This window comes from Nansenia antarctica (genome assembly GCF_963989245.1).
Source record: "Nansenia antarctica genome assembly, chromosome: 7".
NCBI classification, from domain to species: domain Eukaryota; kingdom Metazoa; phylum Chordata; class Actinopteri; order Argentiniformes; family Microstomatidae; genus Nansenia; species Nansenia antarctica.
In genome coordinates this window covers 62,967,803-62,993,200 of record NC_137677.1, presented here as the reverse complement: position 1 = coordinate 62,993,200, position 25,398 = coordinate 62,967,803, and the positions used below count along the sequence as shown (strand labels likewise).

Here is a 25,398-nt window from a genome sequence, read left to right as displayed (position 1 = left end):
AACCTCATTCAGGCAAATAAACCTCATTCAGGTAAATAAACCTCACTCAGACAGATAAACCTCATTCAGGTAAATAAACCTCATTCAGGTAAATAAACCTCATTCAGGTAAATAAACCTCATTCAGACAGGTAAACCTTATTCAGGTAAATAAACCTCATTCAGGTAAATAAACCTCATTCAGATTTAAAAAAACTCATTCAGGTAAATAAACCTCATTCAGATAAATAAACCTCACTCAGACAGGTAAACCTCATTCAGGTAAATAAACCTCACTCAGACAGGTAAACCTCATTCAGGTAAATAAACCTCACTCAGACAGGTAAACCTCATTCAGGTAAATAAACCTCACTCAGACAGGTAAACCTCATTCAGGTAAATAAACCTCACTCAGACAGGTAAACCTCATTCAGGTAAATAAACCTCACTCAGACAGGTAAACCTCATTCAGGTAAATAAACCTCACTCAGACAGGTAAACCTCATTCAGATAAATAAACCTCATTCAGATAAATAAACCTCATTCAGGTAAATAAACCTCATTCAGATAGATAAACCTCATTCAGATAGATAAACCTCATTCAGATAAATAAACCTCATTCAGACATGTAAACCTCATTCAGGCAGGTAAACCTCATTCAGACAGGTATACCTAGTGACCTCTACAGCCAGATACACACAGATACATTCACATTCAGAGAACAACTATTTTAGTCAGGTAAACCTGATCTACTTGTATTGTGGCCAGTCGAGGCAGGTAGATGTAGAAATAATGGGAGGCAGGCTCATTGGAAGGCCTGTAATGGGATGAGGAATGATATCAAACACACAGAGGCTTCATTTCTACGGTGTCCCAGAGGACCCAGTACAGTACAGTACAGTGCTATTGTATTTATATTGCTGCACATAATGTACAGCTGTTATGTACAGTAATTGCCTCCCTGTATGTGGCAGGCAGGTGTGTATCTGTGTGTGATGATGATGAGCTATGATCTGTATGTCATCGTTTGTGTTATGGTATTTCACATTTTAAATGCTTTATTTATGTCCACATACATGTACAATTCTAAAGGACATAAACACACACACACACACACACACAAACACACTCACACACTCACTCACAGACACACAGACACACACACACACACACACACACACACACACACAGACACACAGACACACTCACTCACACAGACACACACACACACACACACACACAGACACACACACTCACACACTCACACACATGCACGCAGCACACACTCACACAGACACACACATGCACGCAGCACACACTCACACAGACACACACACGCACACGCACACACACACACACACACACACACACACACACACACACACACACACACACACACACACACACACCGTCCTAACTATGTCCCTCATTGTCATCAGCACATTTCCAGCCGGTGTAAACACAATAAGACCAGAGGGGTCACGGTGAGGTCACACCGACTGACTGTCAGTCCTCATCACTAACATAGTTTTATTCCAACCCACACAAAGCATACAATCATAGAAAATAAGGATTTCAGAATGAACTACAACTTGTGAGTGGTGAGTCCTTGATCAGAATACAGCAGCTTTTGATGTCAGAATGGATTACTTCATAGTGCAATGATACCAAAAGTCATGTAGGCTATCTGTTGAGAATGACAAGTTATCAGTCACCGTAATCAAAATGTGTCATGATTTACTGACATAGAGATGAATATACAAATATAATAAATGTTTTGAGGTTTGAAGCTTATTTGTTTCTAGTTGTTCTCCCTGTTGTTGTTGTTGTTGTTGTTGTTGTTGTTGTTGTTGTTGTTGTTGGTCAACCACGCTGGCCTCAGTCTATTTCAGATAATAATAATAAATAATAATTAATTGAATTTATATAGCGCTTTTCCGAGGCTCAAAGACGCAGATGGTTAATCTATAATGAAGTTCATAGTACAACAATACTTGACAAGATGGACTTTTACCCAGTTGTTGACATTTTAACAAAGCAGTTTAGTGGTCTACTGTGGAGGGGGATTTGCTATATTTGCAGCATATTCGGCAACAAGGAAGATCCTAGACTGGTTAGTATGATGTGCTTATACTAAGCAGTAAAACTTTGCAGCATTTTATGTCTTTGATCGGAATTCTTACCCGCCCCTTTCCTTGTTAGTAAATCGTTGTCGAGTGTTTCATGCAGATTTACCTATTTCTCTCATATGCGCCCCCGCCTCCACGTAGAGACCGAAAGAAGAGTTTGTTCCTCAACAAAGTTTGCAGGTTGACGCTTCTAATCGCTTGACATGACATCGACTAGGTAAAGACGTGGGGAACTCATTCTAACATGTGCTCTAGTGACTAGTCTGTCTGTCTATGCACCCGGTCATGTTGGCTGACCCGTACCACTGCAGGCTGATTTCATTACAACCAACAAATCTCCTAATCTCCAATTTAGGATTTTAAAAAGGCTTTTTTTCTTCTGCCCATTTATTGATTTAAAGATATTCATTGTAGTAGGCCAATTCTCAAACTGGCTGTTGACAGTGTTGTGTTGGGTATATGACAATGTTAGGTTATATGCAGGGGTGCACATAACTGGTGCGCCAGTGCGCATGCGTCGCCAAAATGCATGTTGCGCGGAGGATCAGCGGCATGAACGCGCTCTTGCGCACCAACAGCTGGAAGCGCTGGGAGAGGAATTGACTTCCTCAAAACTCCTACTGCTAACTGCTGACTGCCCGTTAATACCAATACCATATCCTTTCATGACCACAATGTACCCACCGACGACGACCACGGCGACTCCCCTCACGAAAACATTCGGAAAGTATCGTAACTTGTACTTTCATTCCGCGTATCGCGCATCGCACGGTTATCACGCCGACACGTGAAAATTCAGTCCCGAACGACTCGTCGCTAAAAGGAAAAACAACACCAAGGCACTTCACGTTTCTTTTCTCTGAAGCTTTCAAACGTTCAGACGTTTGTTTTACAGCTTCATTATCGCACCTCGACCCCTGACCCAGGGAATATGGTTGGGAATTATATTAGAAGAAAAAAAAAAAGACTTTGTTGCACAATCAAAATAATGAGCTATTTAAAGTGATAGCCTACAACATCCTCTACCATGGTTGAAATTGAGGACAGTATTAACAACAGTCAAGAGAGCAGTGATGATGATGATTAAGCTTGTAGCATAAGTAAATGCTTAGGCTGTAACTTTTTGTTGAAAGTTGATTTCAGTGTTTACAGAACAGAGCAGTGCTTAAAGAGATATCAGTTGATTTCATTGTATTTAAAGAACAGACATTCAGTTAGTGCTTAAAGAGATGTCAGTTGATTTCATTGTGTTTAAAGGAGTCTGACAGACTTTCATGCTTAAAGAGCAGTCATTTGATTTTTCATTTGTTTCTTTTGTTTTGCACACAATCATTTGTTCGTTCATCTTATTTTTGAATAAATGTCGTTTTGCTAATATAAGTTATCCATGTATCCCTTTTTTATCCATCCTGTGGGACGGGTCGTGACTCGTGAGCTCGGGGAGCACCAAGCAGCATCCCTAGGTGCTCCTCTGAGCACTGGCCCCAAAAAGTTATGTGCACCCCTGGTTATATGACCTTGATTCTAGTGTATCTGGGTCATTTGGGGCCACCTGTCTGTGTTCACAAGAATATATCTGCATCAAACTTTTTTGTTTGTTTGTTGTTGTATTAACCTTTATTTTCATAGCGGTGTCCCACTCAGACCGAGGTTTCCTTTTCAGGGGATCCTTTCTTACCTTAAAACAGATGACATTAAAATGACATTGCATTACATTAGCCTACTACAAACAATACATTACATTAATAACAATACATTAGCTTACATTTACAAACAATTACACCGAATTTACACAATAAATACAACAATAACATATCTATATATTAATCTAGACACTCCTCAGACATATCCTTTCACCTAAAGTCTCATAATGTATAGATTTACATGATAACACTGCATCAGTATCTGTGTGAAATACGCCTGAGAAACAAAACATGTGTTTTTACTGTTAAATCTCCATCCTACCACTAAAATTAGCACTTCTTAGGATTACATTGACGTTTAAGTCATTTTGCAAAGTAACTTACAATGAGTACATTTGTGGTAAGTAAGTGAATAGGAACAAGTGCCATTGGCAGTCACAGTATTAAAGAATGCTATGGAATAATGCTAATGCTATGGAATAATAATAATAATAATAATAATAATAACTTTATTTGTATAGCGCTTTTCCTGCAAACGTTGCAGCTCAAAGTGCTTTAATCATTATAGAATCTTAATTTAATTATTTTGTAAAGTAATGCTATTGAATAATGCTAATGCTATGAAATAATGCTAATGCTACTGAAATTTTAGTTCAGTGTTAATTCTACTGATACTACTACAATATGATACTAGTACTGATCTGCTGCAGTACATTCGTCACCTTCTTAAAATAATGGCGTTTTGAGAAAAACAGAATAAACTTAACCAAATCTAGAATATATGATATTTAGGCAAAAACATAATTTTCCTATAAATGGTATAAGTCCAATAAGTGGAACAGCCATTATTTTTAGAAGGTGACGATATTTCCTTTGGTCATAAAGAGCTACTTCAACGCTGCCTTTAACACTGGCTCCTCGCTGGTGGAATGAGCTTCCCACGGCTGTCAGAACTGCAGTCACACCATCTCTTCAGGTTACACCTTAACTGCTCCTCTTGAGACTTCTACTGCCCCCCAGCACTGCGTCTCCTGAAGACACCCGCCTTTCCCCTTTACTGTGTCACTAAAAACGTATACTGCCCCCCTTGTACTGTTTCTCTGTTTCTCCAGTGTCTAAATAAAAAGAAAAAGAAAAAAAAGAAAAACCTAGGTTTAGAAGAAGGTGATAGAAGAAGGTTTTTCCTTCTGTCAATGGCCCCGGGCCTGAGCTGGATTACTCTTCCTGCTACGACTGGTGGATTGATGATTCACTTGCTTAGTCAAATGTATTGATTGTAAGTCGCTTTGGAATAAGGTGTCTGCTAAATGCCAAAAATGTAAATGTAAATGCCTCCACCTCCTCCCCTTCACCTCCTCCCCTCCACCTCCTCCCCTCCACCTCCTCCCCACAGAGAGGGGGGGCGCTGTGCAGAGATGGCGATGGTGTGTCTGACCGACTTTGAGGAGTACGCCAAGGAGCACCTCTCCAAGGCCACCTGGGATTACTACGCAGCCGGAGCAGACGAGTGCTGTACCAGGGACGACAACCTGCTGGCCTACAAACGGTACCGACTACTTCCTCTGGTCTCTGCTGGACTACAATACCCACAATACATTGTCTTCAGAACACCACCACAAGTCTAGTGAACACAGAACTGTGTCAGACAACTCAAAAACGAGTGCTCCACTATCGACTAGTTAGTACCATGTGTGAGTGTGTGTGTGTGTGTGTGTGTGTGTGTGTGTGTGTGTGTGTGTGTGTGTGAGTGATATATGTCTGCATTTGAAACACACTACTGCCATTTATGACTGTAAACAATCTGTTGTTGTTCAACAACTTCCTCCTCAGAATCCGTCTGAGACCGCGTATCTTACGGGACGTGTCGGTGAGTGACACCAGGACCACGGTCCAGGGCACGGAGATCAGCTTCCCCGTCGGCATCGCCCCCACGGCCTTCCACTGCCTGGCCTGGCACGAGGGGGAACTGGCCACCGCCAGAGGTGAGGTCAAAGGTCAAAAACCCTGATGAAGTTCTGTTGATCTGTTATCTATCCACATAAAAATTAAAAATTAAAATTAATTAATTAATTATTTAAATGTGAAGCAGCACTAAAGCAAGTGTTGCTCAAATGTGGTGTTCCTTTTTTAAGTCTATTTATTCACACTAAGAACCTATAGCAAGCTACGGTGTGAAAACCTCAAACCTCAAACAAAAGGGACATTACCTGAAAAAGGGATTCATTCTCAGTCGACAAAATTGTTACTCAGCCTCAAGTTGTTGTTACTCTATTCCGCCACTAGATGGTAGTCTGATGTCATAGCATTTTCCTGATCATTCCGAGGCATTCAAGGCACCCAAGTCGTGATATGTATGTTACGGTACATGTGGGAATACGGTAGGCCTACATGTGGGAAAACTAGGGTTAGGTGCTAGGGTTAAGGTTAGGGTTAGGGTTACTTAGACTTGCCAGCATGTACCAAGTCGACGTAGCAGTAGCACCTAACCCTAACCCTAGTTTTCCCACATGTACCGTATTCCCACATGTACCATATATATATATATATATATACACTTTCCGGCCACTTTATTAGGTACACCTTTTAATCTGCTCGTAAACGCAAATATTGAATCAGCCAATCACGTGGCAGCAACTCAATGCATTTAGGCACGTAGACATGGTCAAGACGATCTGCTGAAGATCAAACCAAGAAGCATCAGAATGGGAAGGAAAGTTGATTTAAGTGACTTTGAATGTGGCATTGGTGTTGGTGCCAGACGGGCTGTTTTGAGTATTTCAGAAAGTGCTGATCTACTGGGATTTTCCCGCACAGCCATCTGTAGGGGTAACAGAGAATGGAAAAAGAGAAAATATCCAGTGAGCGGCAGTTCTCTGGGCTAGAATAGTGGTAGCTGGTGTAATGGTGTTTGGGGGATATTTTCTTGGCACAAATCTTCAGCAACTGTGTGATGTTATATAACGTCAATATGGACCAAAATCCTCTGAGGAATGTTTCCAGCACCTTGTTGAATCTATGCCACGAAGAATTGAGGCAGTTCTGAAGGCAAAAGAGGGGGGGGGGGTCCAACCCGGTACTAGCAAGGTGTACCTAATAAAGTGGCCGGTGGTGAGTGTATATACTGCTCTACTCTGCATACAGGGGAGGCTGGTGGAGGTAGACATCGGAGGACGGGCTCATGGTAATGAGTGGAGCGGATTGGGGAATGGAACCACATTTTGGGTTTGATACCCTTCTTCATTATGTTCCGTGCGTCACAATGAGCCTGTCCTCCGATTTCTACCTCCACCAGCCTCCCCTGTTTGAATATCCCTCAACTCCCCCCCGCCCCCCCCCTCCACATACCTCCCCCCTCTCCCTCCACATATTCTTCCCCCCCTCTCCCTCCTTCCATCCCCCTCTCCTCCTCCTCCTTCCATCCACCTCTCCCTCCCTCCTTCCATCCCCCTCTCCCTCCCTCCTTCCATCCCCCTCTCCTCCTCCTTCCATCCCCCTTTCCCTCCCTCCTTCCACCCCCCTCTCCCTCCCTCCTTCCATCCCCCTCTCCCTCCCTCCTTCCATCCCCCTCTCCCCTCCTTCCATCCCCCTCTCCCTCCTTCCATCCCCCTCTCCTCCTCCTTCCATCCCCCTCTCCTCCTTCTTCCATCCCCCTCTCCCTCCCTCCTCCCACCCCCCTCTCCCTCCCTCCTCCCATCCCCCTCTCCTCCTCCTTCCATCCCCCTCTCCCTCCCTCCTCCCACCCCCCTCTCCTCCTCCTTCCATCCCCCTCTCCCTCCCTCCTTCCATCCCCCTCTCCTCCTCTTTCCATCCCCCTCTCCCTCCCTCCTTCCATCCCCCTCTCCCTCCCTCCTTCCATCCCCAATCTCCCTCCTCCATCCCCCTCCATCCCCCTCCTCACCCTCCTTTCATCCCCCTCTCCCTCCCTCCTTCCATCCCCCTCTCCTCCTCCTTCCATCCCCCTCTCCCTCCCTCCTTCCATCCCCCTTCTCCTCCTCCTTCCATCCCCCTCTCTCCTCCTCCTTCCATCCCCCTCTCCTCCTCCTCCTCCTTCCATCCCCCTCTCCTCCTCCTTCTATCCCCCTCTCCTCTCTCCTTCCATCCCCCTCTCCTCCTTCCATCCCCCTCTCCTCCTCCTTCCATCCCCCTCTCCTCCTCCTTCCATCCCCCTCTCCTCCTCCTTCCATCCCCCTCTCCTTCTCCCTCCTTCCATCCCCCTCTCCTCCTCCTTCCATCCCCCTCTCCTCCTCCTTCCATCCCCCTCTCCCTCCCTCCTTCCATCCCCCTCTCCTCTCTCCTTCCATCCCCCTCTCCTCCTCCTTCCATCCCCCTCTCCTCCTCCCTCCTTCCATCCCCCTCTCCCTCCCTCCTTCCATCCCCCTCTCCCCTCCCTCCTTCCATCCCCTCCTCCTCTTCTCCCCCCACCCAGCCACGGAGACCCTGAACACGTGTTACATCACCAGTACCTACTCCACCTGCTCCGTGGAGGAGATCGCGGCGGCCGCCCCCAACGGCTACCGCTGGTTCCAGCTGTACGTCTACCGCGACAGGAAGCTGTCGGAGCAGATCGTCCACCGCGTGGAGGTGCTGGGCTACAAGGCCCTGGTGCTCACCGTGGACGTGCCCTACACCGGGAAGCGGCGCAACGACATACGCAACCACTTCAAGCTGCCGCCGCACCTGAAGGTGAAGAACTTCGACGGGGCGTTCCAGGTCACGGTAAATAAGGGTTCACCACCTCCTCCCCTCCACCTCCTCCTCACCTCCACCTCCTCCTCCTCCACCTCCTCCCCTCCACCTCCGCCCCTCCACCTCCTCCTCCCCTCCACCTCCTCCCCTCCACCTCCTCCTCCCCTCCACCTCCTCCCCTCCACCTCCGCCCCTCCACCTCCTCCTCCCCTCCACCTCCTCCCCTCCACCTCCGCCCCTCCACCTCCTCCTCCCCTCCACCTCCTCCCCTTCACCTCCTACCCTCCACCTCCACCTCCTCCCCTCCACCTCCTCCTCCCCTTCACCTCCTCTCCTCCACCTCCTCCCCTTCACCTCCTCCTCTCCACCTCCTCCCCTTCACCTCCTCCTCTCCACCTCCTCCTCCCCTTCACCTCCTCCCCTTCACCTCCTCTTCTCCACCTCCTCCCCTCCACCTCCTCCCCTCCTCCACCTCCTCCCCTCCGCCTCCTCCCCTCCACCTCCTCCCCTCCACCTCCTCCCCTCCTCCACCTCCTCCCCTCCGCCTCCTCCCCTCCACCTCCTCCCCTCCACCTCCTCCCCTCCTCCACCTCCTCCCCTCCTCCACCTCCTCCCCTCCGCCTCCTCCCCTCCACCTCCTCCCCTCCACCTCCTCCCCTTCACCTTCTCCTTTTTTTGTACTTTTACTGATTTTCCACACTTCACCTTCACACATTCAACACACATGATTCACTTCCACAGTGTGACTCACACTCACCGGTTACGTCGTCGAGCACGTGTTTTGAAAGCGCTCTAATTCGGTTGTTAAGTCGTGACGTGTTTCCCGGGTCCAAAGTTGGCTGAGGCGCTCTCTTCGAAATTCCTCAGCAATAATAATAATTCATTATATTTATATAGCGCTTTTCCGAGGCTCAAAGACGCTGACAAATATGTGGAAAACGGGAAAGTGCTGTGTCCCTTGTTGTATGAATAGATCCCAGTCTAAAAAACGATTGAACTGTCATTCTACCGCTGTAGTACACTGGTACTCTGGTGCAGGGAATTTCTTGGTTTGGACCTGGACATTGCTAAACGTCACGTTTGACGTCAGACTTAACAACCCGAATAGCGTTCCTCATTCCGTCCCATGCATTACAATGAGCCCGTCCTCCGATTTCTACCTCCACCAGCCTCCCCTGATGTAGAGCCGTAGCAGCACAAATCACATTCTCTCTACTGTGAACAGATCTACTGTACTTCATCAAACGCCACCGTCCTCAGTGACCATGACATCTTAATGAAATCTCTTTCAGTGACACATTCTCTTGCCTGATGACAAGACAGTCACTTCAATCCATTTAAATGATTGGTGTGAAGTTCACTACCCTAGCCTGAAGCACTTGTGTGTGTCTGTGTGTGTGTGTGTGTGTGTGTGTGTGTGTGTGTGTGTATGTGTGCGCACGCGCGTGTGTGTGTATGTGTGCACACGCGTTTGTGTATGTGTGCGCACGCGCATGTGTGCGCACGCGCGTGTGTGTATGTGTGCGCACGCGCGCATGTGTGTGTGTGTGTGTGTGTGCGGGCGTGTGTGTGTGCCTGTGTATGCCCCCCCCCCCCTGCACCCCCCCCTGCACCCCATTAGGAGAGCTCAGGGCCGGAGGAGTACGGCATACCTGCCAACACGCTGGACCCGTCTATCAGCTGGAAGGACGTGTCCTGGCTGCAGTCCCTGACCCGCCTGCCCATCATCATCAAGGGCATCCTGACTAAGGAGGACGCGGAGCTGGCCGTGGAGCACGGCGTCCAGGGCATCATCGTCTCCAACCACGGGGGGAGGCAGCTGGACGGGGGCCCCGCCACGGTAACACACCCCGCTAGGCTAACGTCCTATCAGAGGCTAACGTCCTATCAGAGGCTAACGTCCTATCAGAGGCTAACGTCCTATCAGAGGCTAACGTCCTATCAGAGGCTGACGTCCTATCAGAGGCTAACGTCCTATCAGAGGCTAACGTCCTATCAGTGGGTGGGTGTGTGGCTTGCTGGGTGGCAGGCTGGCTGGGATTTCTATCCATCGAGCCATTTCTCTCCCTCTGTCTTTCTCTTTCTTATCTGTCCTCCCCGACTGTGTTTCTCCCCCCTCTATCTATTACCCTCCGCCCTCCCTCCCACCCCTCCCTCCCTCCCACCCCTCCCTCCCTCCCCCTTCTCCCTCCCTCCCACCCCTCCCTCCCTCCCCCTTCTCCCTCCCACCCCTCCGACCCCTCCCTCCCTCCCCCTTCTCCCACCCCTCCCTCCCTCCCTCCCACCTCTCCCTCCCTCCCTCCCTCCCTCCCCCCCCTCCCTCCACAGATTGATGCGCTGTCAGAGATCGTGGAGACGGTGCAGGGCAGGATCGAGGTGTATCTGGACGGGGGCATCCGGACGGGCAGTGACGTTCTGAAGGCCCTGGCCTTGGGAGCCAAGTGTGTGTTCATTGGCCGACCCGCCGTGTGGGGCCTCGCCTACAAGGTAACCAGAATAAAGAAGTGAGGTGTATGGGGTGTGTGTGTGTGGGTGTGGGTGTGTGTGTGTCTGTGTGGGTGTGGGTGTGTCTCTCTCTCTCTGTGTGTGTGTCTCTGTGTGGGTGTGTGTGTGTGTGTCTCTGTGTGGGTGTGTCTGTGTGTCTCTGTGTGGGTGTGGGTGTGTCTCTCTCTCTGTGTGTGTGTGTGTGTTTCTCTCTCTCTGTGTGTGTGTGTGTGTGTGTGTGTGTGTGTGTGTGTGGGTGTCTCTCTCTGTGTGTGTGTGTGTGTGTGTGTGTGTGTGTGTGTGTGTGTCGGCTGACAGGTTAACAGACCAGCTGACTGATGTGTGTCCCTCAGGGTGAAGAGGGGGTGCGGGAGGTCCTGCAGATACTGAACGACGAGTTCCGTCTGTCCATGTGCCTGTCAGGTGAGCGTCGGGCTGACAGACAGACAGACAGACTCACAGACAGACAGACAGACAGGCAGACAGACACACAGACAGACACACAGACAGGCTGACAGACAGACAGACAGACAGACACACAGACAGACAGACAGACACACAGACAGACACACAGACAGACAGACAGACAGACAGACAGACTAAGACCTTGGCTGCCGTCCAGCTTTCCAACTTTCTCCCCCCGCCGTGTCCTCTCTCTCCTTTTCCCTTCATTCCTCCCCGTGCAATTAAAGTCCTGTGGATTGATGGACTCTAGAGGGTCTCACTCTCCACCGCTTACTCAACTCAGGACGCAGGAGTCAGAGGAGGACGGAGGAGGATTCATTGTTCATTGTAATGCATGGAACGGAACGGCGTTATAAACCCCGGATAACAAATGGTTTGATACCGTGGTACTTAACCACACATACGCTGTTTGAAGCCACTTCCTCCTTCCTTACGTTCCGTGCATCACAATGAGCTTGTCCTCCGATGTCGTCCTCCACCAAGCCTCCATGTCGTCACCTCGTGAGTTTAGAATGATAAGGTTCTATCTCCGTTTAGGGCAGTTCAGAGATATTGAGCGTCAAAGTTTTTACATTCCATTATGTTTTGTGAGATGGAACCTTTGTATTTTATGAATTACTAACTCAAAAATGTCAACATTTTAAAAATAACACCACACAAGCATTAATAAACACCTAATGGATGTAAAAAACTAAATTTTGACAAAAATGGAGATAGAACCTTATAATTCTAACGTCACGACCTGTCCACGAGGACGAGGAGAGAAAGAGTCTTGTTAGAGTCTGACCAGAGTGGAGGCTGGTAGAGGCTGGTAGAGGTAGAAGAAGGCATGGATTTACAGCCTTTACAATGAACCCGTCCTCCGATTTCTACCTCCGCCAGCCTCACTCCTGTGAGCTACTATAACCCAATGTCATGACAATGTTATAAAACTTCTGTGTTCTCTTCCTCTCCTCTGTCCAGGCTGCCGGAACGTGGCTGAGATCAACAGGAACCTGATCCAGTTCGCTAAACTCTAACTGCCCAGTAGGGGGCGCCACAGAGAGCGAGACGACGACGATGATGACAACGATGACAACAACAATGTGTCGCCCCCCTCTGTCAGAGTCGTTCTAGAGCAGACAAAGTTTGGACAACAGAGTCTAAAAACAGAGAGAGCTATGATATGAATCCTATGAAACTATCCTGAATCATTAAATACAGTTCTAGGGGAGAATAATTTCATTTAACATACATTTTTAGTCAGTAATGCAGAATGTGTGTGTCAGAGAGGCTGGTTATGGGAGTTGTGTGTCAGATAACGGGGTGGAGGTGGATGGAGGGATTATAGCAAGTGAACAGGGAAGGTTGGTTTTGCTTTTGGTGTGTCTTTACATTACACAATACCTGGGTCATATGCTACATAGGCCTGCCAAGTACTACATAGGCCTGTCAAATGCTACATAGGCCTGTCAAATACTACATAGGCCTGCCAAGTACTACATAGGCCTGTCAAATACTACATAGGCCTGTCAAATACTACATATAAGGTATCGTTGGGATATTTGCCTTGGAGTTTGCACCTTTGGGACAATTCCATTGGTTTTCACTGCACCATCCAGCACCAGACAAGACGAATCAAGCTCAGATAAAGTAGTTTGACATAAAGTTACGCATTTGACGCTGGTCTGAAAGGCTACGTGTGGTGGGGATGAAGTGTGACTGAAGTAGTGACTGAGTAGTGTAGTGACTGTAGTGGTTGGTCTGGAGTGTGAAAGACTATGGATGCAGTGACAGAGGGAGAGGAGGATGGAGGGAGGGAGGGAAGGAGCGAGGGAGGGAGAGAGGGAGGGAAGGAGGGAAGGAGGGAGGGAGAGAGGGGGTTGGGTTGATTGAATGTCTGAGCAGCCTTCCAGTTCCTCATCCTCTGAAGCCAGCGTGGTTTGATTTAGCAGCCTGTCTGGAGACACAAGGAGATGTTTTTATAGGATGTTGTGAGAAACTGCTTTGAGAGTAAAGAAAAAAAACGTCAAAGTTTAGAACACATTTCTGCTTACTGTCTTTATTTGGATTGTGGTTTGATGCTGTTGCCTCTGTTGTTTTCAGTTGTGATGAAATTCATTATATAGACAGATACAAGAGCAGGTCAGGCTGACAGATAGATACATAGACAGATAGATAGACCGACAGACAGAGATAGATGGACAGATAGATACATAGACAGATAGATACATAGACAGATACATAGACAGACAGACAGATAGATACATAGACAGATAGATAGACCGACAGACAGACAGATAGATGGACAGATAGATACATAGACAGATAGATAGACCGACAGACAGACAGATAGATAGATGGACAGATAGATACATAGACAGATAGATAGACCGACAGACAGACAGATAGATGGACATATAGATACTGTAGATAGATATATAGACCGACAGACAGACAGATAGATGGACAGATAGATACATAGACAGATAGACCGACAGACAGATAAATGGACAGATAGATACAGTACATAGACAGATAGATAGACCGACAGACAGATAGATACATAGACAGATAGATACATAGACAGATAGATAGACCGACAGACAGACAGACAGATAGATGGACAGATAGATACATAGACAGATAGATAGACCGACAGACAGACAGATAGATGGACAGATAGATACTGTAGATAGATAGACCGACAGACAGACAGATAGATGGACAGATAGATACTGTAGATAGATAGATAGATAGATAGATAGATAGTCTGCTCATGTTCAAACTATCATCAAACTATTAACTGAAATACTCTGTTGATATAAAAACCACATGATACTGTACAGGTTAGAGTTAGGGAAGGGTTAGTTAGTGAGTTAGTTAGTGGACAGTTAGATGAACGTCTATAAACCGCTTTTACAACACCTTATGTGTCATAATAAGGGTGGGGGGGGAGAAGCGATATGTTGTAAGCGAGCACGACTGACTGAAAGAGAGAGAGAGAGAGAAAGAGAACTAACACAGGAAGTCAGTGAGGTCTTGGTTAACGACAGAGACACAGAGAGAGAGCTTCTGCTCAACCCCAGTGTGCTCTGTGACTCTGTTGTATCCAGCTGGTGTGGTTGAAAGAGGAGAGGTTAGCTGCACTTTACTGAGCATCTGCCTGCTGAACGCTGGGTTGGCTTGGCGGCTGGATGCATGTTGGAGGAGGAAGGCCGTTCCTTTAAAGACAGCTTGTTGAAAAGAATATCTTCAAGGTATGTTCCTTCCAACTAACTCGCTCACTAACGAACTATGTAACTAACCCTAACCTGTTCAGTATCGTGTGGTCTCGTCACCAGAGAGGTTGCAGTCATGTGTTATATGCAGGTGACATGGCTGCTGAGAGAAAGACTGATATGACAGTTGATATACAGTCAGCTACTACCAGGAAGACAAACAGAAGTCACTCAGATCAGAGTTGGCTATTGGGTTTGTTCTGAGAAAGGATAATGTTATCCACTTCATATGAAGCATCAATTTGCAATTTGCAATGTTTTGTGTGTGTGTGTGTGTGTGTGTGTGCACGCGTGTGTGTGTGTGTGTGTGTATGTATGTGTGTGTGTGTGTGTGTGTAACAGAAAAAAAGGGAAAGGAGAAGTTAATTGAGGGAACTTTTTTAAAAACATTTACTATGCACATATACTCTTTATTCTTCCTCTCTCTCTCTCTCTAACACACACACACACACTCGTACATACATGCGCACCCGCACGCACGCACGCATGCACGCGCGCACACACACACACACACACACACACACACACACACACACACACATAGTATGTTAAGGATGTAAGCAGGAAAGCCCCACATTGGGACTGTTATGCGCCTTTGTTATGGTTGAGTGAGTCACACTACTACTGAACTGAGATCAGATGAAACAACGTCATCATACACAACAGTTTCACTTCCCAGTTTATACAGTTATACAGTTTATACAGTTATACAGTTATACAGTTAATATAGTTATATAGTTATACAGTTATACAGTTTAAACAGTTTATACAGTTATACAGTATAAACAGTTTATACAGTTATACAGTTATACAGTATAAACAGTTTATACAGTTATACAGTTATACAGTTAATATAGTTATATAGTTATACAGTTTTACAGTTATACAGTTTATACAGTCATACAGTTATACAGTATAAACAGTTTATACAGTTATACAGTTATACAGTATAAACAGTTTATACAGTTATACAGTTATACAGTTAATATAGTTATATAGTTATACAGTTATACAGTTTTACAGTTATACAGTTTATACAGTCATACAGTTATACAGTTTTACAATTTATACAGTTATACAGTTTATACAGTATACAGTTTATACAGTATACACACTCCAACTGTATTTCTCTGTGAAGGAAATCTTGCAAGCGTGACCCCAGTCAACATCGGCACACACCAAATCACATGGGGTAAGCTGGTCGGATTCTTTCATTGACATTTTAAGATGATTTTTTGCATTATCCAATAGTAGTGGAGTGACTGAACACCACAGATGAAGTCATAGTATTATGTCATGTGGTAAACAGAGAGGCTGTAAACTATCACCAGGGCCCAGTATTTCAAAACGTTTCATGTAGATCAGAATGATCTGGGTTAGTGTTAGGGTTAGAATGATCTGGATTCTTTGTTTGCAGATCGAGCTGGCTCATTTCCCCTATACTACACAATCTATACTACACAATCTATACTACACAATCTATACTACATAATCTATACTACACAATCTATACTACACAACATCTGCCTGATAGAGCTGATCCTGGATACATAAAAAAAAAAAAAAAAAAAAATCCAGATCCACCAGATCTGATCTAGATAAAACGTTTTGAAATACTGGGCCTTGAGGGTGGAGGTGCTCTCTGTCTCTCTGTGCTCTCTGTCTCACCCCCTCCCTCACCCCTGTTCCTCTCTGTTGCAGGGGGAGTGGAGAGGACAGTGGTCCTGGGAGGCTCCATCGGAGGCTGTCCCGCCTAGGGAGTCGAGGCCAGATCAGACCCCCGGCCCAGCCAGCAGCCCCACCTCCCCCCCAGGCCCCCCAGCCAGCAGCACCACCTCCCCCGCAGGCCCAACCTCCACCCCAGCACCCCCAGGATGACAACAGACTGTCCCGTCCAGCGGCGACCCCCCCCCCACCCTCAGAGCCGTCCCCCAGACCCCCAAGCGTCAGCCTGAAGCCCAGGGTGCCCCCCAGGCCTCTGAACAGGGTGTTCAGCCACAGGGACCACGGGACGGCCATGCTGCAGGTACGACCCCCTCCTACGTGGAGCAGAGGCCGTTAACGTTAACACACCGTGACGTTAGAATTATAAGGTTCTATCTCCATTTTTGGTCAAAATTGAGTTTTTTACATAATCTGATCCATTAGGTGTTTATTAATGCCTGTGTGGTGTTATTTTAAAATGTTGAAATTTTTGAGTTAGTAATTCATAAAATACAAAGGTTCCATCTCATAAAACATAATGGAATGTAAAAACGTTGACGCTCATTATCTCTGAACTGCCCTAAACGGAGATAGAACCTTATCATTCTAACGTCACGACCCATCAGTGATATCCAGAAGAGGCTGGTGGAGGTAGAAATGGGAGGACGGGCCCATTGTGATGCCTGGAACGGAATGAGGAACGGTGTCAAACACTCCTCTCCTGGTGCTAACATTACAACATGAACAAATATACAATGTACAACCACACGATAGACACATTACACAGTATAAACATACAGTTATATAAAGCTACTATTGATTGAATTGTTTGTCATTAGCACATTTTACCCATTTTGCAAACACACTTTTATCCAAAGCGACTTACAATTAGAGATTACAGAGACTGTCTCCCTCCCTGGAGTAATTTAGGGGCTTAAGTACCTTACTCAAGGGCACGCTAGTGGTGGTGTTCCCAGATGGGGTTTGAGCTCATGACCTTCTGATCACTAGTCCAACTCACCTCCTCCTCTCCACCAGGCCACCACTACCCCTCTCGCTGACTGAATTTATATTGTTATTATTATCATTGAATGTTGAAGGTTATTTTTCCTCTGTCAGGGGTTCGAGGTGTTCCGCGGGGACGACACCCTGTGTGACGTCACCTTGGTTCCTGGCGACAGCGGTGACACCTTCCCTGTGCACAGGGTCATCATGGCCTCCGCCAGCGACTACTTCAAGGCCATGTTCACAGGTGAGCCTGGACCAGGTGAGTCTGGGCCAGGTGAGTCTGGACCAGGTGAGTCTGGGCCAGGTGAGTCTGGGCCAGGTGAGTCTGTCTGGTCTGGTGGTCAGTGCTTTGTTCTACAGGTCACATGACCTTTGTTCTACAGGTCACATGACCTTTGTTCTACAGGTCACATGACCTTTGTTCTACAGGTCACATGACCTTTGTTCTACAGGTCACATGACCTTTGTTCTACAGGTCACATGACCTCTGTTCTACAGGTCACACGTTGAACCCTAACATGCAGGGGAACCAATCCTTAGGGTTGGCTAGTTCTACTGTAAAGGCTGTTTAAATCCCCCCCCCCCCCCCCACACACACACACACACACACACACACACACACACACACACACACACACACACAGCGCGCACACTCCCACACACACACCTCTCGCTCTAGTGAGTGTATGACAGATGAGTCTTTCATGAGTGAACCTTTGAGAAGTGAGCTGCTTCTAAGGCTTCTGTGTTTACTTTCACTTATTAAAGAGGAAGTAGTACAGTAGTTCAGTATCAGTACAGCTTTGCACTTCTTTATAAATTCAACCGAGAATATTTGTCAAACTGTCAAACACACAAACTGTCACACACAAACTGTCACACACACTATTTACTTTGCTGCTATGCTTGTTTATTTTTTCAAAGCTGAATATAGATTTATATATTTATATATTTTTACAGTATTATTACAGTATTATAACGCCACTGACCTCATGTCTTTTAGCTTGCTTTTATAGTTGTTTTTATTTTCTTAAGATTGTTGTTTTTATTTGCACTTATGACACCACAGACCTCATTGTCTCTTAGCTTGTTTTATAGCATTTTTCGCTTTTTAATTTGTCTAGTGTGTAATATTTGTCGTTTTTCTTTTTTTGCACCTTCAGAAGAACCACTACAATTTCATTGTATAGGCAACTGTACAAGTTATAGAATAAAGTCTAGTCTGTTCTATTCTATTCTATTCTATTCTAGATCTCCCATAAATTAATCCTTTTAATGTCTCTCTCTTTCCCAGGGGGCATGAGAGAGCAGGAGATGAGGGAGATCAAGCTCCACGGCGTCAGCGCCAGAGGGTTGAAGAGCGTCATCGAGTTCATCTACACCGGCAGGGTGAGCCTGTGTCTGGCCAACCTGCAGGACACCCTGGAGGCTGCCAACTTCCTGCAGGTGCTGCCAGTCCTGACCTTCTGCAACGAGCTGCTCAGCACTGAGGTGAGGAGGCTGACGTTGGCTTGGCTGCGTTCGTAAAATCCACTGTGGAATCTGACCAGCACTCATGGAGTGCCTCCTCTTGTCCAATCAAATGACTTGGTCACTCTATGACGTTGACCCAGTGTGCGCTCCAGCCAGCGTTCTCAGAGCGAATTTACGAACGCACCCGTTGTTAGGGGAGGTTCTGGTGCCTCCGGACACGGATGAAGCTTACGTAGTCGTAGACCAGTAGAGGCTGGTGGAGGTAGAACAACAGTGGAGGCTGGTGGAGGTAGAACACCAGTGGAGGCTGGTGGAGGCTGGTGGAGGGAGAAATCAGAGGACGGGCTCATGGTAATGCCAAATGTGTGTTTGGTACCATTCCTCATAGCGTTCCATGCGTTACAATGAGCCCGTCCTCCGGTTTCTACCTCCACCAGCCTCCCCTGGAGGAACTGGACCACCGGACACGGTCCTCCACATTAAGCTTACTACTCCTAGACTGGATAGCATCTTCAGTGGAGATCCTCTATTGAAAGTGTGATTTAGTCACTTGGCTTTATCTGTGTCTATGAAACTGTCCTGAATGTTTGGGATTTTTTTGTATGGTGTTAATTTCCCTTCACTAGTTTAACTGTATCATGTTAAGCCAAATCGTGAGCTTAGAATTATAAGGTTCTATCTCCGTTTAGGGTAGTTCAGAGATAGTTTAACATTCCATTATGTTCTGTGAGATGGAACCTTTGTATTTTCGACTCGAAAATGTCATCATTTTAAAAATAACACCACACAGGCATTAATAAACACCTAATGGATCAGATTATGTAAAAAACTCAATTTTGACCAAAAATGGAGATAGAACCTTATAATTCTAACGTCACGTGGTGTTAATTTCCCTTCACTAGTTTAACTGTATCATGTTAAGCCAAGTGCAGTTCAGACAGTTCTATGAAGAGGACATTTGAAGCTGAATGTTCTTAGAATGTTCTGAATATTCTATGATGTGGATTTAATCTCTCCATCTCCCATGTGTCCATGTGTCAGATCACCATTGATAACTGTATTGAGGTGGAGCGCATCGCCCATGACCTCCTCCTGGATGGTGTCCAGGTTAACCTAGGTGTGTTACCACCTCACACACACACACACACACACACACACACACACACACACACACACACACACACGCATAATCATTCAATAATTCATTAATTCACACACACACACACACACACACACACACACTCACACACATAATCATTCAATAATTCATTCATTCACACACACACACACACACACACACACACACGCACACACAGACAAACACTTCAATCATTCAATAATCCATTGATCTACACACACACACTCACACACACACACACACACTATGCTTACACACACACACACACACACTAACTTGGTGTCGTCATTCCATTCCAGGTGAGTTTGTGTGTGACCACCTGTGTGAGCTGGTCCAGAGCGGGCGGTACCTGCAGCTGTCCGAGTCCAGCCTGGCCGCGGCCCTGGCCAGCAACGCCCTGAAGGGCTTCACGGAGATGGAGCTGTACCGCGTGGCCCGAGCCTGGCTGTCCCACGACCCGCCCGCCCGCCGCCCCCACGCCTACGCCCTGATGCGCCACGTCCGCTTCCCCCTCATGACCCCCGGCGAGCTGCTCCAGATCTCCCAGGAGGGCGACGAGGGCGACGAGGGCGGTCGCCATAACGACGGCGAGGAGCAGCAGGGGGGCGGCGGCGGCGCCATGATGCGTTCGGAGACGGCGTGCGTCAACCTCCTGCTGGAGGCCAGCAACTACCAGATGATGCCCTTCCTGCAGCCGGCGCTGCAGACGGAGCGCACGCGCATACGCTCGGACGCCACGCGGCTGCTGGCGCTGGGCGGCGTGATCAGGCAGCAGCTGGTGGTGAGCCGGGAGCTGCGGCTGTACGACGAGGAGAGCGCCACCTGGAGGGCCCTGCGGCCGATGGAGGTGCCCCGCTACCAGCACGGCGTGGCTCTGCTGGGGGGGTTCCTCTACATCGTGGGCGGCCAGAGCACCTACGACACCAAGGGGAAGACGGCGGTGGACAGCGTGTACCGCTACGACCCGCGCTTCGACCGGTGGCTGCAGGTGGCGTCGCTGAACGAGAAGAGGACCTTCTTCCACCTGAGCGCCCTGAAGGGGAGGCTGTACGCCGTGGGGGGCCGGAACACTTCGGGGGAGATTGGTAAAGGCAATTATCAATTATCAATTATCAATAAATGTTTTTTTTATTATTTCTTCAGGGAATGGTATAAGGGAGTGGTAACATATAAATGAACAAAAGAGAAATATAATAACAAAAATCCAGTGGAAATTAAACAAAATTCCCATAAACCATCCACCCCCCCCTTCCCCTTCCCAATCTCCCTTTACCCCCAACAGTCCCCCTCCCCCTCCCCCTCCTCCCACAAATGTCCCTCCCGCCAAATACCTCCAACCCAACCCCCCAATCACAGCCCCCCCGCCCTTTCTAACATTCTAATTCTAAACCTTTTTTGTTTTGCATCACACTCGACATACAACACGATAAAAAAAACACGACATTGTTATGTGTTAACATAATATGTGATGTCATATAATACAGGTTAGTACGGCTAGCATCTAGACACTAGCCCCTAGACACTAGCCCCTACTCACTCGCCCCTAGACACTAGACACTATGTGATGTCATACAATACAGGTTAGTACGGCTACAACAGGCCTAATATGGACACAGGAAGGATGGACAATGTACAGTGTATCATAAATGATTGTAAATGGAAATAAAGCGTTGCCCCTCTGTTTCTGGTGTTGTGTGAATTGAATTGCACGGTTTTCGATGAACTAATTCACAGATAAATAAGTGGGATGTTCCTTCTTCCGCCTCTTGCAGACTCTGTGGAGTGCTACAACCTGAGGACCAACGAGTGGACCTTCGTGTCTCCCATGACGGAGCCCCACTACGGCCACGCTGGGACCGTCCACGGAGACCTGATGTATGTCTCAGGTAAGAGGTCATCACACTGGAGCCCCTAGCCCCTAGACACTACTCACTCGCCCCTACTCACTAGCCCCTAGATCCTAGCCGGTAAATGGACTGACTTATATAGCGCCTTTATCCAAAGCGCTTTACAACGGCCTCTCATTCACCCATTCACACACCAATGGTGGCAAGCTGCCGGCCCGCTCACTGGGAGCAATTTTGGGGTTCAGTGTTCCGCCCAAAGACACTTCGACATGTGGCCAGCCGGGGCTCGAACCGCCGATCTGCCAACCTTGTGATTATTAGATGGCGGCTCTACCTCCTGCGCCACAGCCGTCCCATCGCCCCCAGACACTAGCCCCTACTCCCTAGCCCCCCTAGCCCCCTAACACAGGTGTTTGATTCCATTCCTCATTGCATTGCATGAATTACTTTGTATGTACGTAGGTAATTATTCTCAGAGCTCCGGTAGTGGTAGAACTCAAATATATTCACACACCACCGTTCAATCAATGGGAGATCAACCGCTTTCCCCAATTGTAAATGTCAAACATACGGTATGTTTGTATTGTATTCTAATGGAATCGACTCTGTTAGCCCCAGGCTTGCAGGGAGTGGAGAGAATTCATCTCTAGAGCCCAATGAATTCAGCCACACAAAGGAACATGTTGTTGACCTGTTTTAATCGGCTTCACAGCCTCCCAGCAGCCTCCTCTGAGTCGTTACTTACAGGTCTGAGAGCCAGGAAGCACAAAGACCTTTAGTGTAACTGGGTCACGGGCGGCCAGTGCTTTTCGGAGTTGAAACCACAGTTATTTCAAAGCTGTAACTGCGCCCGTTTCATCTCAGCTGCAGGCTGCCAGAAAAACTGGAACAACTTTCTTTTTTTAAATGTATTGTTTGTCATGAAAGTTTGTGAGGTTTGTAAGTTGATCATGAAAGTTGGTCATGTTTAGTCATGAAAAAAAACTAAACATGCTCTTATTAAGCATATACATACTGTTTTACTGCATTGACTGCATGACAGTTTTTGATTCATTCGAGCATTCATTTCAACTTAAAAAGTTGTTTTACTAAATTGTTGAGGAACCTTTCATCTGTCAAGATGGTGTAGAGCGGTGGCTCAGTTCTTTGTGTTCAGCCTGGCCTCCTAATCTTAACTGATGTGGGGGTGTTGTGACTGCTGTGGCGGTAGCGTCTCTGATACTATCTCGTGACATTAGAATTATAAGGTTCTATCTCCATTTTTGTCAAAATTGAGTTTTTTACATAATCTGATCCATTAGGTGTTTATTAATGCCTGTGTGGTGTTATTTTTAAAATGTTGAAATGTTTGAGTTAGTAATTAATAAATGACAAAGGTTCCATCTCACAAAACATAATGGAATGTAAAAACTTTGACGCTCAATATCTCTGAACTACCCTAAACGGAGATAGAACCTTATCATTCTAAACGGAGATAGAACCTTATCATTCTAAACGGAGATAGAACCTTATCATTCTAAGCTCACGATCTGGCTTCACGCCTCCCAGTCACACAGGCCAAACTACAGCCACAGCCTCCCCCCTCAGCAGTGGTCTGTGTGAGTCAGAGATATGAAACCAGAATATGAAGAAGAGCTTAGTGGAAAATAGGGGGGCACAAACGGAAAATCAAGAAGAAAAAAAACAAATATTTCCAAAAGCTAAATGAATTCAAGTAAAAAAAATAGATAAATGTTGTCTATGATCTGAGGCGCAGAGGGGGCAAGGAGAGGTTGTGACTGTGTGTGTGTGTGTGTGTGTGTGTGTGTGTGTGTGTGTGTGTGTGTGTGTGTGTGTGTGTGTGTGTGGGGGGGGGGCAGACCCGGTGAGGCAGTGTGATGGTGTGATGGTCACAGCTCTGTGCAGTCAGTTCACAGTTCCCCACCACATCCTTCCTGTTTAAGTATAAAGACCTCATGTATCTGTTGTTCTCAGACGCGGTGCTGCCCTCTGAGGCTTCGGGGAGGAGAGGAGAGGATGTCACCTAACCACTGTTTCTCTCCTCTGCTACTCCGTCTTTCCATCTCAGAGTCTGTCTGTCCCCTCTTCTATACCAAATAAGGTCTCACTGGTCTAGACAAAACTCTTGAGAAACTCTTTCTGGACATTTATTTACCCCCTCCATGTCAAATATCGGTATTTGTTGAAATAAATTAAGAGGGTTAGCCGGTGTTGAGAGTTAGCCAGTGAATAATAGTGTCATTCCATTCCATGGCATTACAAGAAGCCTGACACCAAGTTTGACACCATTCCTTATTCCGTTCCTTACGTTACAATGAGCCCGTCCTCCACGATTCCTCCCTCCACCTAGCCTCCCCTGATAGGTATGAAGATATGGATGGTATAGTAATAAAAACACCCTCTCTCTCTCTTTCTCTCTCTCCCTCTCTCTCTCCCTCCCTCCCTCCATCCCTCCCTCCCTCCCTCCCTCCCTCCCCTCCCTCCACCAGGGGGCATCACCAGAGACACCTTCCAGAAGGAGCTGATGTGCTACGACCCCGTGGACGACACGTGGAGCCGGCGCGCCGACATGACCGACCTGCGCGGCCTGCACTGCATGTGCACGGTGGGCGACCGCCTCTACGTCATGGGCGGCAACCACTTCCGGGGCAGCAGCGACTACGACGACGTGCTGGCCTGCGAGTTCTACTGCCCCGAGGTGGACCAGTGGACGTCGGTGGCGGCCATGCCGCGGGGGCAGAGCGACGTGGGCGTGGCCGTGTTCCAGGGCCAGGTGTACGTGGTGGGCGGCTACTCCTGGAACAGCCGCTGCATGGTGGACATCGTGCAGCGCTACGACCCGGAGACGGACGAGTGGGACCGGGTGTTCAACGTCCTGGAGCCCCTGGGGGGGATACGCGCCTGCGCCATGACCGTGCACCTGCCCGAGGGCTGCGTGGACGACGCCCAGACACAGGAGTGCCCGCCGCCCACCGCTAAGGCTTGAGAGAGGGAGAGAGGGAGGGAGAGGGAGGGAGAGAGAGAGAGGGAGGGAGGGAGAGAGGGAGAGGGAGAGAGAGGGAGAGAGAGAGGGAGGGAGAGAGAGAGGGAGGGAGGGAGAGAGAGAGAGGGAGGGAGAGAGAGAGGGAGAGAGAGAGAGGGAGAGAGAGAGAGGGAGGGAGAGAGAGAGAGAGAGGGAGAGAGAGAGGGAGAGGGAGAGAGAGAGGGAGGGAGAGGGAGAGAGAGAGAGAGAGGGCACAGGGGGGGTTAAGGGGTTGTGGGGGGTCAAGGCCATTTCTGATTCACTCAATGCATGAGGTGATTTGAAAGTCAATTTATGAATTGGGACATTCTCTGTCGGAAAAAACAAAACAATTGGTTCTTTTCTATTCATGAATTGGATTTTAATTCACCTCTGCCATTGACTGACTGGAAATTGTGATTGACCCATTCTAGACACAGCCAAGGACAACATCAGACATCACACGTGGCAATTGACTGTCTAAAAGTGTATGTTTCAATGCTTAAGCTAAGAGGGAATATAGTTTTTAGCCTTTGAATGTTAATGCTGGAATATGCCTCCATTTTGCAAGCTCAGCTCAGT

General features: G+C 47.4%; 2 protein-coding genes across 2 annotated transcripts; both read left to right on the top strand.

Annotated features, from left to right (window-relative positions):
- The first annotated feature begins 2,004 nt into the window (after positions 1–2,004).
- Positions 2,005–13,194, top strand: hao2 (hydroxyacid oxidase 2 (long chain)). Its single transcript, XM_080535569.1, has 8 exons — positions 2,005–2,091; positions 5,144–5,296; positions 5,581–5,732; positions 8,177–8,466; positions 10,058–10,276; positions 10,765–10,923; positions 11,274–11,343; positions 12,349–13,194. Exons 2-8 carry the CDS (start codon positions 5,166–5,168, stop codon positions 12,402–12,404), a joined length of 1,077 nt encoding a protein of 358 aa, XP_080391695.1. The 5' UTR covers positions 2,005–2,091; positions 5,144–5,165; the 3' UTR covers positions 12,405–13,194.
- Positions 13,195–14,515: 1,321 nt separating this feature from the next.
- On the top strand, positions 14,516–24,801 carry LOC308161865 (kelch-like protein 9; the record flags this gene model as incomplete). The annotated part of the gene is made up of 9 exons (XM_080535942.1): positions 14,516–14,624; positions 15,784–15,837; positions 16,347–16,671; positions 17,469–17,601; positions 18,652–18,848; positions 19,872–19,947; positions 20,268–21,053; positions 21,741–21,854; positions 24,305–24,801. The coding sequence occupies exons 1-9, from the start codon at positions 14,566–14,568 to the stop codon at positions 24,799–24,801; spliced, it is 2,241 nt and encodes a 746-aa protein (XP_080392068.1). The 5' UTR covers positions 14,516–14,565.
- Between the last annotated feature and the right edge of the window lie 597 nt (positions 24,802–25,398).

Bases quoted from the DNA above. Each gene is read 5' to 3' on its own strand.
- hao2 (XM_080535569.1), top strand. From the start codon at position 5,166: ATGGCGATGGTGTGTCTGACCGACTTTGAGGAGTACGCCAAGGAGCAC. The intron at 8,467-10,057 runs GTAAATAAGGGT...GCACCCCATTAG, and splicing joins ACGGGGCGTTCCAGGTCACG to GAGAGCTCAGGGCCGGAGGA. The intron at 10,277-10,764 runs GTAACACACCCC...CTCCCTCCACAG, and splicing joins TGGACGGGGGCCCCGCCACG to ATTGATGCGCTGTCAGAGAT.